Below are 14,856 nucleotides of genomic sequence, written 5' to 3' on the forward strand. Positions count from 1 at the left end.
CATACAATGAAATCACCTAACAACAAATTTCTCAGAATGTGTCTCCATCATTAATCGAGGCATGACTGTAAATAGCACGGTAAGAGTCCAGCCTAAGGCAGGACAATCCACCTGACACTTCATAGCTACCGACAATAGGCACGTACCATGCGCTGGAGGAGTCTCACTTGTGCCTGCCTTGTTGGAGAGAACATGCAGGTGTCACTAAGGAACAGGGTTACAAAGACTATCTGAGGATATCTATCAACTCAGGACATGTCAAGGGGAGGTGAACACTGATTGCATAGCTGGAGACAGAGTAGTGGGACAGAGAGTGGGGGCATAGCCAGGGGACCAGAGTCAGGTTGCTGTCAAGAGGATGAAAAACCAGTAGGCGGTCAGGGAGGCACCAAGACCTGAGAGGCTAGGGGCCAGGCACCAGGTATGAGAATAGCCTACCTCTAGGCAGTCACTAGGGCCAGTCTCTTCACCAATTCCAGCTGGGTAACCACAGGGAATGTGGAAGCCACCAGAGCTAAGGGGGCTGATGAGGTTTGTGAGAATCCAGCCTAGGAGAGGCCAACCCACCCCATAATAGACCCCAGCGGGTGAGGATCATCCACTTATCTTCACAAACCGAACGTCCAGGGAAGGTCTCCAAGGCACAGCCCAGTGGCCCCACAACAACGACCATGTCAGTGCACGAAGCAAGTGCTTGGCTTCTTACAGGAACTGACTGAACTGAACATGACCTGCTGCGAAGATTGAGAGACGACTGACCGCAGATCTCGGCCACTCACGGCGCCTGGGTAGAGTGTGTGGGAGTCGCTCACGAAGTGGCCTGCGCCCCAGCGCCAAGACCAAGAGCAGCTTCCAAGGGGAACATGCAAAGACCAGAGAAACCACCTCCGGCGGGAAGTGAGGAAGCTTGTGCCTGATCCAGCGAAGCCGCACGGGCAAGCTTCCCCCGCACCACCCTGGGGCGCACGCTCCTCCGGGATTCGTCTGAGCGCTCCGCCCTCCCGAGGAGACACAGGGCCGAGGCATCGAGGACGCGTCCGAACAGAAGACAGGGCGCCCAGGCCCCAGGTCCTCCGCCAGCTGGCGACCCGGACGCGCCCAAGACCCCGCCCGACGCCATCACCCACGCGCTCGCCCTCCTCCCCTGACCCGCGTCCGCGCGGAAACTACGGCCCGCCCCGGCGCAAGCTACGCGCCTGCCGGGCCTGCCCTCACCGCGGGGCCGAAGACTCCGCACGTCTAGAGCTAGGAGCTCCTCGTCCCCGGTGCCTCCCCCTCCTCCAGAGAGGCCCCCAGGCCGCTCCCTGACGTCGGGCGCTTTCCTGCGCCTTCGTCTCCTGCCCCGTGAGGCAGACACACGCCACGGGCGCTGACTCCCGGGTGGCCGCGCAGGCCCCGGCAGACACCCCGCGCCGTGAGCCCGAACGGGCCGCCTCCCTGCTCCCGGAAAGACCGGGCTCGAGGAGGGGGCACCCGTGCCGCGGACAGGGTCTGGTGGGACGTCCCCGCACTCCCGCCGTCCTTGCTCGCGTTCCGGCCGGCCAGGGGAGCCTCCCGTACGCCTCGCCCGGCACGCTTCCAAAGAAACGGTCGGATCCGACCCGGAAGTTCCTCCCCCGCTGGAGCGGCTCGCCGGGAACCGCCCCCTCCTGTACGGACGCACTGCGAGATCACTTATGGGAGATGTAGTTCGCGCGCGTCCAGCCGAAGCTAGCCGTGCGCTCCCCTGTCGCCTGGGCAACAAGCAAGCGCCACCGCGAGGGGAGCTGGGAAATGAGGTCCCCTCGGCGGCGCCGAGTCGGCAAAGGTGCAGCGCTGTGCTCCCGCCGCCGCCCTGGAGGGCGGGACTTCCGGTGTAGCCTTCGGCGCGCGCGCACGCTCGGCCGCCGGCTGTGGGCGCGCGCCCCTCGAGCAGCGCCGCGGGCTGCCTTCCCTGGAGCGCTGAGGCCGAGTTCGCGGAAGCTCGGCCCCCGTCGCGGTCAGCGCTGGCCGCTGCCCCGTCGTCCGCGGGTTCCGATGGCCGCGGAGGGGCAGGTGAGCGGAGGGAGCCCGGGCGGGGTGAGGCAGGCGGTGGCCGGCGAGGGACGGCTGGTGCCGAGGCAGCGGTCGAGGCGCCTGGTGCGTTGCGCCGGGCGGCCGAGAGCTGCAGCTGGACGCAGGTCCGGTGGGGGGGTCCTCAGGGCAGGGCGAGGGTGCCCGCGGCCGTGGGCCCTGGGCAGTGTGGCAGTCCTGGGGCGGATGGGGTTGTGGTTGCCCTCTGTGGGGCACTCTGGAAACGCCACGTGCAGAAGTGGCGTTGGGGCGTCCAGGGAGCTGCCAGTGGGTGAGCTGGCCAGGTCGTGCTGGGGTGTGGAGTTATCAGGTGCTGCGGAACCTAGTTATGTCCCTGACTGGCACGAGGGCAAGTGGAGGGCCCTGGGACCAGGTTCTTGGGCCTAAGAGAGACGGGTGAGCATGGGTTTGGTTGTCTCTGAGAGATGATCTGTTGGACACAGAGGAGATAAGGTGGGGCCCTGTGCCTGGCCAGGTACATAGATGGTGTCTGTCTGGTTTCCCAACTGTTGTTGCCGTGGGCTGGAGAGAGAGTCCAGTAGTACACGAGGAGAGAAGCACCACTGGTACTGGGGGCCCTGGTAGTCCTCGGAGGTAGAGGTCTTAGAAGGAGGCAGGTATGAGGGTATGTGTCAGGTAGGGGTGGGAACGGGGCTCAAAGGGAAAGATGATGTCAGAGAGAGATTCGGCAGGACTCTGAAACACAGGTCATGGGTCCTGGATGTGTTCCTATGTCCGTACTTTGGTTGGCTTTTCTGACCACTATTGACCCTAAGACTGAATCAATCATTACAGGGCCCAGTGACCTTCGAGGATGTGGCTGTGTATTTCTCCCTGGAGGAGTGGAGCCTCCTTAATTTGACCCAGAGGAGCCTGTACCATGATGTGATGCTGGAGAATTTTGCGCTCATTGGCTCGCTGGGTAAGTCTCTCACACTCGTCCCCAGCGAACTGACCACCTCTGCCTTTCCCCATGGGAAGTTCTACCCATCCTAAAGCTACACCACAGAGGCTGCTTCTTTCCCAGGTTCCCTGTGGTTAGTGCTGTGAGTACTGGGACTCGGCTGTCTGCTCTTCCTCTGCCTCTCTCTGAGCAGGCCGATAGCAGCCTCAACACCTGTTGTCCCATGGCCTCCTGAAGTAGGGCTTGGGGTTCAGATGTTTACAGTTTGCCCTCAAAATCCCATCCAGCTGTGCGTCTCGTTGGCCCTGTGACTCTGCTGAAGCCATGGCCTCTCTGTGCTCTGGGTTTTGCCTTCTTCCTCCAAAAGAAATTTTAGAGGGCCCTCCCTGGGCCAGGCTTGAGCCATGAATTCAAATCAGTAGTTCAATTTGGTGAGTATTGCCATATTAATATCTTTTAATCCATGAACATGGCATGTCTTTCCCTTTATTTAGCTATTGTTTAATTTTTTTCAAGGGTGTTTTATAGTTTTCAGTGTACAAGGCTTTATTCCTGAGTATTGTATTCTTTTTGATGTTATTTTAAGTTGAATTGTTTATTTAATTTCATTTTGGATTGTTCATTGCAAGTGTATAGAAATATAAGTGATTTTTATGTACAGATCTTGTATCTTGCAGTCTTGCTAAACTAATTTATTAGTTCTAATAGTTTCAGTGGATTCCTTGGTATTTCCCATGTATATAATGTCATGTCATTGTGAATGGAGATATTTTTACTTCTTTCTTTGCCAACTGACCTGGCTAGAATCTCCAGTACTTTATTGAATAGAAGTGGCAAGAGTAGACATCTTTGCTTTGTTTACAATCTTATGGGAAAAGCGTTCAGTCTTTCACTAGTAAGATGCTAGCTGTAGGTTTTCTGCAGATGTCCTTTTCAGGTGAAGAATTGCCCTTCTCTTCCCAGTTTGTTGAGTGCATTTATCATGAAAGGTAGTTATATTTTGTCTCATACTTTTCTATGTCTATTGAAATTATCATGTGATTTTTGTCCCCTCTTCTATTAACATGGTGTATTACAGTGATTGATTTTCATCTGTGTGACTATTCTTAGCATAAATTACAGTCTGTCATGATTTGTAATCCTTTTTATGTATTTCTGGATTTGGTTTGCTAGTATTTTGTTGGGGAGTTTTGCATCTCTATTCATAAGACTTATCAATGGTGTAGTTTTCTTTTTCTCCTAATGTCTCTGTTTGGATTGAGTATGAGGGTAATTTTGGCTTCAATGTATGACTTGGGAAGTGTTCCCTTCTCTTCTTTTTCCTGAAAGAGTTTGTGAAGTACTAGTGTTAATTTTTTTTTTTTTTTTTTTTTTTTTTTGAGGAAGATTAGCCCTGAGCTAACATCTGCTGCCAGTCCTCCTCTTTTTGCTGAGGAAGCCTAGCCCTGAGCTAACCTCCATGCCCATCTTCCTCTACTTTATATGTGGGACACCTACCACAGCGTGGCTTTTGCCAAGTGGTGCCATGTCCACACCTGGGATCCGAACCGGCGAATCCCAGGCCACCGAAAAGCAGAATGGGCCAACTAAACTGCCGTGCCCCGACTAGTGTTAATTTTTATTTCAACATTAATATTCACCAGTGAAACCATCTGGTCCTAGGCCTTTGTTTTCCTCCTGTAGGGAAAGTTTATTTTTTAAATCTATTCAGATTTTTTCTTTCTTCTTGAGTCAGTTTTGGTAGGTTTTTTCTTTTTTAGGAATTTGCCCATTTTATCTAAATTATCTAATTTGTGGGCATACAGTTGTTCATAGTGTTTCCTTACAATCCTTTCTATTTTTGTAAGGTTGTTAGTAATGTTCCTTTTTTCTTTCCTGTTTGTAATAAATTGAGTCTTTTCTCTATTTTTTCTTGTCAGTCTAGGTAATGGCTTGTTAATTTTGTTGATGTTTTCAAAGAACCACATTTTGGTTTCATTGATTCTGTTTTTCTAATCTCTATTTCATTTGCCTCTGCTCTTTATTATTTTCTTTCTTCTGCTAGCTTTGGATTTAGTTGCTTTCCTTTTTCTTGTTTCTTGAGGTTAAAATTAGGTTATTGGTTTGAGATCTTTTTTAATATGGGTGTTGTGATTGTCAACTAAAAATGTAAATTGGCCAGTTGTTTTACCCACAGAGCAAGTTTATTTGGGAACAACCAAAAGAACTGCAATTCAAGACATACAAGCTATGGCAGACCATGGGCAAATCCAAGAAAAAAGGAGGGGAGCTTGCTTTTTGTTTTGCCTTTTTTCCCCCAGTAATTTTATTGAGATCATAATGGTTTATAACATAGTATAGTTTTGGGTGTACATTATTATTTATAAATTTCTGAATAGACTTCATTGTGCTCACCACCAGTAGTCTCATTTTTGTCCGTCACCATACATATGTGCCCCTTTCCCCCTTTCGCCCACCCCCAGCCCCCTTCCCCTCTGTTAACCATTAATCTGTTCTCTTTATCTATGTATTTGTTTATCTTTGACATACAAGTGAAATCATGTAGTATTTGTCTTTCTCTGTCTGGCTTATTTCACTTAACATCATATCCTGAAGGACCATCCATATTGTTGTGAATGGGACAATTTTGTCCCTTTTTTATGGCTGAGTAGTATTCCTTGTGTGTGTGTGTGCATGTGTGCGTGTGTGTGTATATATATATGACATCTTCTTTATCTGATCATCTGTAGAAGGGCACTTGGGTTGCTTCCACGTCTTGGCTATTGTGAATAATGCTGCAGTGAACATAGGGGTGCTTAAATCTCTTTAGATCATTGATATCAAGTTCTTTGGATAAATATCCAGAAGTGGAAAAGCTGAATCCTATGGTATTTCTATTTTTGTTTGTTTGTTTTTTTTTTTTTTGAGGAAGATTAGCCCTGAGCTAACATCTGCTGCCAATCCTCTTTTTGCTGAGGAAGACTGGCCCTGAGCTAACATCCGTGCCCATCTTCCTCTGCTTTATATGTGGGATGCCTACCACAGCATGGCTTGCTAAGCGGTGCATGTCCACACCTGGAATCCAAACCAGGGAACCCTAGGCCACTGAAGTGGAACGGCTGCACTTAACCACTGTGCCACTGGGCCGGTCCCTTAACTGAGTTTTAAGTGTACAGAGGAGGTTCCTTTTCTAGTGCACCTGGTTGCCATGATGACGTGAGCCCCTGCGGTGTGTGGCAGGGTGGGTCAGCCTTGGCTTGGGCTGGCCTCTTACTCCTTTTTCCTCCTAGGATTTGCACCTTTGAGGTCCCATGTGGTTACCCAACTGGAGGATGATGAAGAACAGCTCTGGGTACCCAACATGGTGGACATGATCCTGGTCAGCAGAACAGAGGCCGAGAGGGGCCCTGGTCTTGGTGAGTGGGTCTGGGGTCCTGGTTGCAGTGCCGGGCTCGCGGCATGCTGGGTGTCTGTGTGCACTGGCATCTTGGTGCTGAGGCCAGTGACTGCATTTTGTCCCACCTTTCCTCTCCCTTTTGGACACACCTTGTGGTCTTGCCATGTCTACCATGACTCTCGGACCCTGGATGACCCACCTTTTTGGCCTCTGTATCTTGTCATTTCCCTGTCTCTGTGCCAGCACAGAGCTGTCCACTACTGACCTGCTCTGCTTGTGACTTGTGATGTGCATGTGTCCTTAAATAATATTTGACCACTGGCTACTCTGTTACAATTGTCTTTTCATCGGAGTAGACACATCCTCTTCACAATACTTGCTGTCATCATCTAAGGCCCTCCTTTAAACCCAGTGCAGAGGAGTGGCTCAGAGACTCCAGCTCTCCTCCCTGCATTGCTGCCATCTTTGTGTCTTTGTCCCTGTTGAGGTCTTCCCTGTTCCATGGTCTGCCAGAGCCCTGTTCTGCTGGGCCAGCCCTTCCTCACCCAGACCTTTCCCAGCACCCTCCTGGCAGTTCTGTGGACTTCTTTCTAGGTGTGTCCAGTGTGCATTGGTGAGAAGGTGCCTCCTCCCTCTAATCCAGCTCTTGGCACCTCACTTCTCTGTCTCAGGTTGTCTGTGCAGACTGGAGGATGAGGAAGCTCCTCCCAAGCAGGTGAAGAGCTGCAGAGTTCACCTGTCAGAGAAGCCCTTTCTGTGTGGGGCGTCTGGGAAGGACGTCCCAGCCACCTTAGACCTCCTCCTGCACGAGGCCGCCCACAGCAGGGGGAAGCCATGCAGGAGCACTGAGCGCAAGGCCTTCCCACCCAGCTCCCGTTGCCAGCAGCAGCAGGGAGTCCAAGCTGCACAGAAGCCCTTCAAGTGCAGTGACTGTGGGCAGGCCTTCCTGAAGGCCTTTGCGCTCCTCGACCACTTAACTCTCTCTGAAGAGAGACCCTTTAGATGCCCAAAAGGTGGAAATGCCCCCAAAGAGACATCAACCCTTGCTAGTCACCGAAAAATTCACACTGGAGAGTCATCCCATGTGTGTAACGAGTGTGGAAAGGCCTTCAGTTACCCATCTAAGCTGAGGAAGCACCAGAAGGTTCACACGGGCATAAAACCTTTCAAGTGTGGTGAGTGTGGGAAAACCTTCAACCGCAAAGATGCGCTTGTCCTGCACCAGAGAATCCACACTGGAGAAAGGCCGTATGAGTGCAGTGAATGTGGGAAAGCCTTCAGCGTGTTGTCCACCCTCATCCGGCACCGGAAAGTTCACATTGGAGAAAGGCCCTATGAGTGCGGGGAATGTGGGAAGTTCTTTAAATACAACCACAGCTTCATTCTTCACCAGAGAGTGCACACTGGAGAAAGGCCCTACGAGTGCAAGCAGTGCGGGAAAGCGTACGTGACCCGCTCCGGCCTCTACCAGCACTGGAAGGTCCACACTGGGGAGCGGCCCTACAAGTGCAGCCTGTGTGGAAAAGCCTTCACGACCAGGTCCTACTGCAATCGGCACCAGCAGTTCCACACTGAAGAGAGGTCCCATGAATGTGCAGAATGTGGGAAAGCCTTCAAACATAGTTCCACCCTCCTTCAGCACAAGAAAGTCCACGCTGGAGAAAGGCAGTAGGAGGACAGGGATGTGGGAAAGCTTGTAGCCATGGCTGACACCTTGTTCATCATGAAAGGTCTCACTCAAGAGAGATTAGGAGAGTAGCCATTTGAAAGCTTAACCTGGCAGACCCCACCACCACCCTGGGGTGGTGCCAGGAGTGTTGGGAAGCTTTTGGGAGCTACATTGCACTCTGACCTGCCCAGGCTGTTGGCAGTGTTAAGTCACTGCCAGTTTCTGTGACAGAAGCCACCCCACCTCTACCACCTGGTCTGTCCCCATGGGGTCTATCAGTCACCCCAGTGTACTCTGGGACAGCAGACCTCTGTGCTTCCCACTCTATATAGGAGAGAATCATGAGTGGTGGAACCCATAATGGGCCTATTCCCTCCCTTGACTGGTTTAGGTGTGGACGTGACCTAGTTCTGGCCAAGAGTAGCTGAGAAGTTTCTACTGGGATCTTCCTGGGAAGATTAACCACTTTCATGGATGCTATGAGACTACACATGGTACCTGTCATGGATTTATCCAACTCTGGAACTGACTCACTGCTCTGGAATGTATGGTAACAAAGGCCGTATTGTTTAAGCCACTTTTATTTTTGGGGGTTCTGATCCCTGTGTGTGGAGGGACTGGGAACAGAATTGGGCTCATAAACAGAGGGAATGGCTTCTTTGGGGGTCCCTGACTTTTATCTACCTCAGTGGGGACAGAAGGATGGCAGACAACAGCTCCAGTCAAGATTGGCCTAATTTTCATTGGTGTCTGAGACCTCCAGAGAAAGACTGAAGAGCTTTGTGGATGAATCTGGTAGCTTGGATGTCAGGTTTCTTTGTGGGTCCAGAGCTTGTGAAGAATGGGGTCATTGCTTTAAGATCCCCCATGTGTGTAAGGACAAGAGAGCTGGGTCCCTTGTTCCCAGAGAATGTTGTACAACATCTAGCATTGGTCAGAAGAAGCTGTTTCCAGAATCAGCTCAGAAGCCATGTTCTCTGAAAACTAGAGTGTGGAAGTAAGTTCTAGACTGACCATAGGACCTACAGGGGCCTGTTTAAAACAGTAAGTGGGCACAGAAATACTGAGTGGAGTAACATGGGGGCTGGGGGGTGTCTGGTAAACTAGAGTTTGAGTTGGATCTAAAGAGGCACCCACAAATGTTCCAGCAACTGTCGTTCCACGGTGTGAGGAGTGCAGAGTTATCTGTGGCTGAGGTCACTGTTAGCAAGTAAGCTACAGGTTTTCTGGATTCTCCAGCTTCCTGAGCATGTCCACCTCATGGCCGTCACCCTGGTCTGAGAGAAGGGAGATCCCGTAGTCCTGGGATGTGGTTTGTGTGACCCAGTTGGGTTCCCAGTGTGTCTGCACACGATAGCCTTCGTTGTTTTTGCGGCCACTGTCCCGGGGCTCAAAGGAGAGAAGTGGTTGAATCAACATATGGATCCAGATCTTCTGGTTTGTGGGGCCTTTTGATTTAAAAAATTTGGAAAGTATTTTCCCAAAAGGTAAATAAAATGTCAGTTCATCAAAACTTGTATGTTGGTTGTAGCTGTGTCCCTAGTCCAGAAATTGTGCTTCATGTCAAGAAGAGACCGTTAGTTGGGAGACATGTTGGGGAGAGCACCAGTGCCCCCAGGCTTGAGGCGCTTCAGGCCACTGCTGCCTCCTAACTGGGGTGATTCTTCTCGCCACCCCTGGAGGGGTGATGGCCACACAGGCGGAACCCCAGGCAGGCCTGCAGTCAGGGCAGTTTCAGCCAGGCTGCTCAATTTCTCCCCAGCACCGTAAGGTACATGGCCACCCCCAGCCTGCTCAGGCCCTCCCCGCCGTGTAATAATTATCTATCTCCAACATGGGGGTGCATGTCCAACTGAGCCAGGCAGGGCTCAGATCTCCAAGCAAATGGGGATAGGGTAGACCTCAGTAATTAGAGCTCAATTCTTTGTACCCTGTGTGGGTGGCCTTGGTTAGATCTCATAAGATGGCCCCCAGCGCGTGGTGAAGGATCCTCTGCACTTGCCCTGAATCTGCCTGCTGGTCTCCCACTGGGGCTCTGCACACAGCAGCCAACCTGTTGGGGAGGGTTTGGAGGGTGCCGTTTCCCTGGTGATGCTGGAACATCAGGAACAAAGCCTGGTGGCTCTGACTCTTGGACCTGCCCAGGGTACCATTTTGGGTGGGACTCACTCGTGCCCTCACTTCAGCCCAAACTTCATCTGGGAGCCAACGCCAACAGCCCATTGTTAAACAGCCTCTGCCTGGCAGTGGAGCTCTCCTCTGGAATATACCCTGCAGTCCCTGGCCCCTGGGAATTTTCTCGTGCCCTCAGCCTATCAGGACTGCCTCCTCATCCTTGCTCCCTCTCCCAGTAATACCCCTTCAATAGTGAAGCCAAGATGTCCCCTCTTCATGAGTCCTATGACTCATTCTCTTTTTGTCCTCCATGCCTTGATGTCAGGCCGGACACCAACCCTCTGCCACCTCTAAGTTTGTCCTCGTGACTGGTCTGCACTGTTGTAGCAGTGTACAGCAGTGTAGCAGTCCCTCTGTTAGCAACCGAGGGATACTTTTGTGTTCCTTAAAGACTTAGCAACATGCAAGCAATGGCTCAAGGGCTCAAGGCTTCACTGATCTTGGGGATTCGTGCCAGACAGCTTGCTTCCAGCTTTTTAAAGTTCACCTACAGAGGCAGCGTGCTTATTTTTTCACTGCTTACCTGTTTATCCCATGCCTGGTGAATTGCTGCTGTGTGCTGGGGACTGAACTCGCCCACCAGGGACGAAAAACACAGGGGCCTCCTGCATGGAACTTACTTTCTAGTAGGGCGATAGAGACTGTGTCCCCCCAAAATACAGTGGGTAAAACTTATCTCCATTGTGATAGTGTTCAGTGTGTAACGCACTTAGTCCCCGTGTCAACAGGGCAGGTGTCAATTTGTTGGTAACAGTAATGATAAACATGCACGTCTCCCTACTAATTAAGCAGGAGAGCAGGATTGAAATTCTGAATATTCAGTTTGATACCTCGTCTTATAAAATTCCATGAACTGATTCATGGGGCCAGATTCCATCTTGTTCTGCAGATACCCTGAGGGCAACTCTTCTCATCTCCTGGTAAGTGTCTCAGTCCATTTGGCCTGCTATAGCAAAATACCATAGACTGGGTAGCTTAAACTGCAGAACTGTATTTCTCACAGTTCCAGAGGCTGGAAGTCCAAGATCCTAGCATGGGCCGATTTATTCCTGGATGAGAGCTCTCTTCCTGGCTCTTAGACATCTTTTGCTGTGTCTTCACACGGCTGAGAGAGATGAAGCTCTGCTATCTCTTTGCCACATGGAGGCCTCACTGTCATCTAAACCCATTACCTCCCAGAGGCCCCACATCCTCATAGCATCACGTAGGGGGTTAGGGCTTCAATGCATGAATTTGAGGAAGACACAAACATTCAGTCCATAACAATATCTTTTTAATAGTGGTTATTTTCATTTTAAAGCTATGCTCTGGAATTTAATCATTTAGCACCCTAAGCAGACCAGTACAGCTCACTTTTACAGTATAGCTCCCCTGCAGTGATCCCCACATATTGACATCCCCGTCTCCTGCCGAGGATGGCCCAGGCCAGGCCTCCTAAAGTCCAGCACAGACTTTTCCACCACACCCATGGACGGGTGAAAGCTGCGTCAGGCTCCGGAGGCCCAGATTCCACCAATGCAAAGGCTCATCATGAGTCCGCTCTGTCTCTTACTCTGAGTTGCCCTTCCTGCCCTGGGAAGCTCCCGGCAGCATGCACCTGCATGTGAAAGTCAGCCTCCGCCCAGCCTCACCACAAGCAGCCACATCCATCTTGTGGTTCCTAATGGGCTTAGAATAAACCAAACTCCACCCCAGCTTACAGTGCCGGCATGACTTGGTTCCCAACCCCATGCCCTGCTCCTCCCCGACACAGGCCACAGGTCTCCTCATTCTTAAACTCTTCAGCTCACTCCTGCCTGGGGCCTCTGCACTCAGTTCCTTGTGGCCAGAATACTCTTCTTCTGGAGTGACCTCCTCAGAGAGGTGTTCCCGACCGTCACTCTGAAGAGGCAGTCATCACTTCCTGTCACCTGCATCATTTCCTGCAGAGCCCCAACCACTCTCTGCAGTGGCCCTGTTGTTTAGTCTTTGCACGTTAAATCTGCATCGCGCGTTGACTCGAGATGAAATGTGTCTATCCCAGAGCTCAGGCAAGGGCCTGGCACACAGTAGACCCTGGAGAATGTTTGTTGAGTGAGTATTTGGCTGCTCTGCAGGACTGTGCTGGGCCCAGACCACAGCCCTGTCACCACAGCTGACTCTGGGGAGGGAGAGAAGGAAGGACATCAAAGTGAAAGAGTAGAAAATCCCTCTTCCTGCATTCAGCAAATTGCCTGAGTCTGCTTACCTGTTTATCCCATGCCTGGTGAATTGCTGCTGTGTGCTGGGGACTGAACTCGCCCACCAGGGACGAAAAACACAGGGGCCTCCTGCATGGAACTTACTTTCTAGTAGGGCGATAGAGACTGTGTCCCCCCAAAATACAGTGGGTAAAACTTATCTCCATTGTGATAGTGTTTAGAAGTGATTAGGTTCTGAGAGTGGAGCCCTCGGGAATGAGATTAATGCCTTTATAAGAGACCCCCGAGAACTCCCTCCCTCCTTGTGCTGTGTGAGGACACAGTGAGAAGAAGGCTGTTTACCAGGAAGCAGATCCTCACCAGACACCAAATCTGCCTGCACCTTCATCTTGGACTTGCCAGCCTCTCTACCTGAGAAATAAATTTCTGTTGTCTGTAAGCCCTCAGGCTATGGTGTGTTATAGCAGCCGGAGTGGACTAAGACGTGAGGAGACAGACATCCCTCAAGAAACCACACAACTGGCGACAGTGACAAGGGCTAAGAAAGGGCACTCTTGGTGTGTCGATTGAGGGCCTTCTTGATTGTCTGCATTTCGGGACCTCTGGTCTCTCCTCATGTCCATCTCCGGGGGGGCTCAGGTGATGCTGCACTTGGCGTTTACCTTTTAGTGAAGGGAAGTCATCATGGCTGCTGCTTTCATGTAGTGCTTTTTTTTTTAATCTAACATTTAATGATTCTACTTTTTTACAGTCTACAGAGCTTATTCAGATTTCATGTTATACCTGCACACACGTGTGTAGTTCTATGCAATTTTATCACATGTGTAGCTTCATGTAACTTATCCCCTCAATCAAGATACAGAACAGGTCAAACACCACAAAGATTGCCCTCCTGCTGCCCCTTCATAGCCAATCCCCAACCTTAACCCCTGGCAGCCACTAATCCACTTACTTCTATAATTTTCTAACTTTAAAGTGATTTTGATGAGGTCCACTTTTTCTTTTTATCAATTGTGCTTTTCTAATCAAGTCTAAGAAATCTTCACTTGGCCCTAAGTCTCAAAAATTTTCTCCTAAAAATTTTAGTTTTCTGTTTTATATTTAAATGTGATCCTTTTTGAGTTAATTTTTGTGTAAGGTGTGAGATTTAAGTTATTTTTTGCCTGTGGCTGTCCATTTGTTCCAGCACCATTTGTTTAAAAAACTCTTCTTCCTCCATTTAGTTGCTTTTGCACCTTCGTCAGAAATCCTTTGGGCCTGTATGTATGGGTCCATTTCTAGGTTCTGTGTTTTGTTCCATTGATCTATATCTATTCTTCCGCCAGCATTAATGATTAATTTTCATGTCTCTATTTCCCCACAGTGAGCTGGGTGGACCTGGAGTGTGAGACCTAGAAGAGTAACTGGATTTGCTGTAGAGTAACCTCCCCCTTCACCTGGATGCCAACATGTTCAGGGAATCTTCCCCCTCTCCTCTCCATGCAGCAAAGGATCCTTCCCAAAGGAGACTGGAGATCCAGGCCCATGGTTGCCCATTTCCCTCAGGACCTGACCCTTCCCACCCTGGGGCCCATCTCCAACCAGTGATGGTCCGGGGGCTTGCATCAAAGATTTTTTTTTATGGACACTGTTGACTGTACATATACCTGTCATGGATTTGTCCAGCTTTCAAATCACTCATCCCTGGAATGTAGTACCTTACACTGGTCTAAATTATATAACACAGGTCTTTTTTTTTTTAAAGCCACCTGTAATCTTGGGGGTTGTGTTCGTTTTGTGGGGTATTTTGAGAACAGAATTGTGCTCTATGTACAGAAAGGGGACAGTGGGGCCCCAGTTTGCTTATTAGCTTTTGTTATATTTCATAGGGTTTTTGTACATGGACAACTGTATTACCTGTGAATAAAGTAAGTTTTACTTCTTTTTAATCCAGATGCCTTTTCTTTTTCTTTCCTTACTGCACTGACTAGAACCTCCAGTGGAATGTTGAAAGGAAGTGGTGATTACTGACATTCTAGTGCTGTTAAGCCACCCAGTCCACGGTATTTTGTTATAGCAGCCAGAGCTAAGTCATATGACCTTTAAAATTCTAAGAACACCTTGTTTAGCACTAGTCTCCAGGGTCAGTGACACCTTGAGCCATTTCTGTTGCTTTCAGAAAAGCAAACATACCCTTGAGATTTGAAACATTTGCATCTGTGGGTGCAGTTGTGGGAAGACATGGTAGCAGAGGACTGGTGTCAGACCAAAGGTTCAGACATCAGAGAGAGGCTGACACCAACACGGAGGAGCGATAATGCAGCTGAGACGGAGAGGCAAGGTTGGGAGAGGTTGAGAAGACGGTGGAGGGTATCCCTTGTTGGGGAGGGCACAGGCAAAGGTCCAAGGGCAGGGAACTGCTGGAGAGAGCCCAGAGAAGAGTTATGACTGGCTAGGGCTGAGTGCACAGGATCAGTCTTAGACTGCATCAAAGGCCTGAAGGCACTTGCCTGTTGGATTG

At 50.2% G+C, this 14,856-nt stretch overlaps 1 protein-coding gene across 3 annotated transcripts; it reads left to right on the top strand.

The window, feature by feature from the left end:
* The first annotated feature begins 1,153 nt into the window (after window positions 1-1,153).
* ZNF584 (zinc finger protein 584) lies at window positions 1,154-14,284 on the top strand. Of its 3 annotated transcripts, none has more exons than XM_070225124.1 (5): window positions 1,693-2,034; window positions 2,848-2,974; window positions 6,226-6,351; window positions 7,004-8,998; window positions 13,720-14,284. In XM_070225124.1, exons 1-4 carry the CDS (start codon window positions 1,774-1,776, stop codon window positions 8,002-8,004), a joined length of 1,515 nt encoding a protein of 504 aa, XP_070081225.1. In that variant the 5' UTR covers window positions 1,693-1,773; the 3' UTR covers window positions 8,005-8,998; window positions 13,720-14,284. The 3 variants fall into 3 exon arrangements, with proteins under 3 accessions (XP_005596678.4, XP_070081225.1, XP_070081224.1); XM_070225123.1 differs by having other exon boundaries at window positions 1,718-2,034; window positions 7,004-9,045; XM_005596621.4 differs by lacking the exon at window positions 13,720-14,284 and having other exon boundaries at window positions 1,154-2,034; window positions 7,004-9,514.
* The last annotated feature ends 572 nt before the right edge of the window (window positions 14,285-14,856 follow it).

The sequence above is a fragment of the Equus caballus genome, chromosome 10, assembly GCF_041296265.1.
Source record: "Equus caballus isolate H_3958 breed thoroughbred chromosome 10, TB-T2T, whole genome shotgun sequence".
Classification (NCBI taxonomy): Eukaryota; Metazoa; Chordata; class Mammalia; order Perissodactyla; family Equidae; genus Equus; species Equus caballus.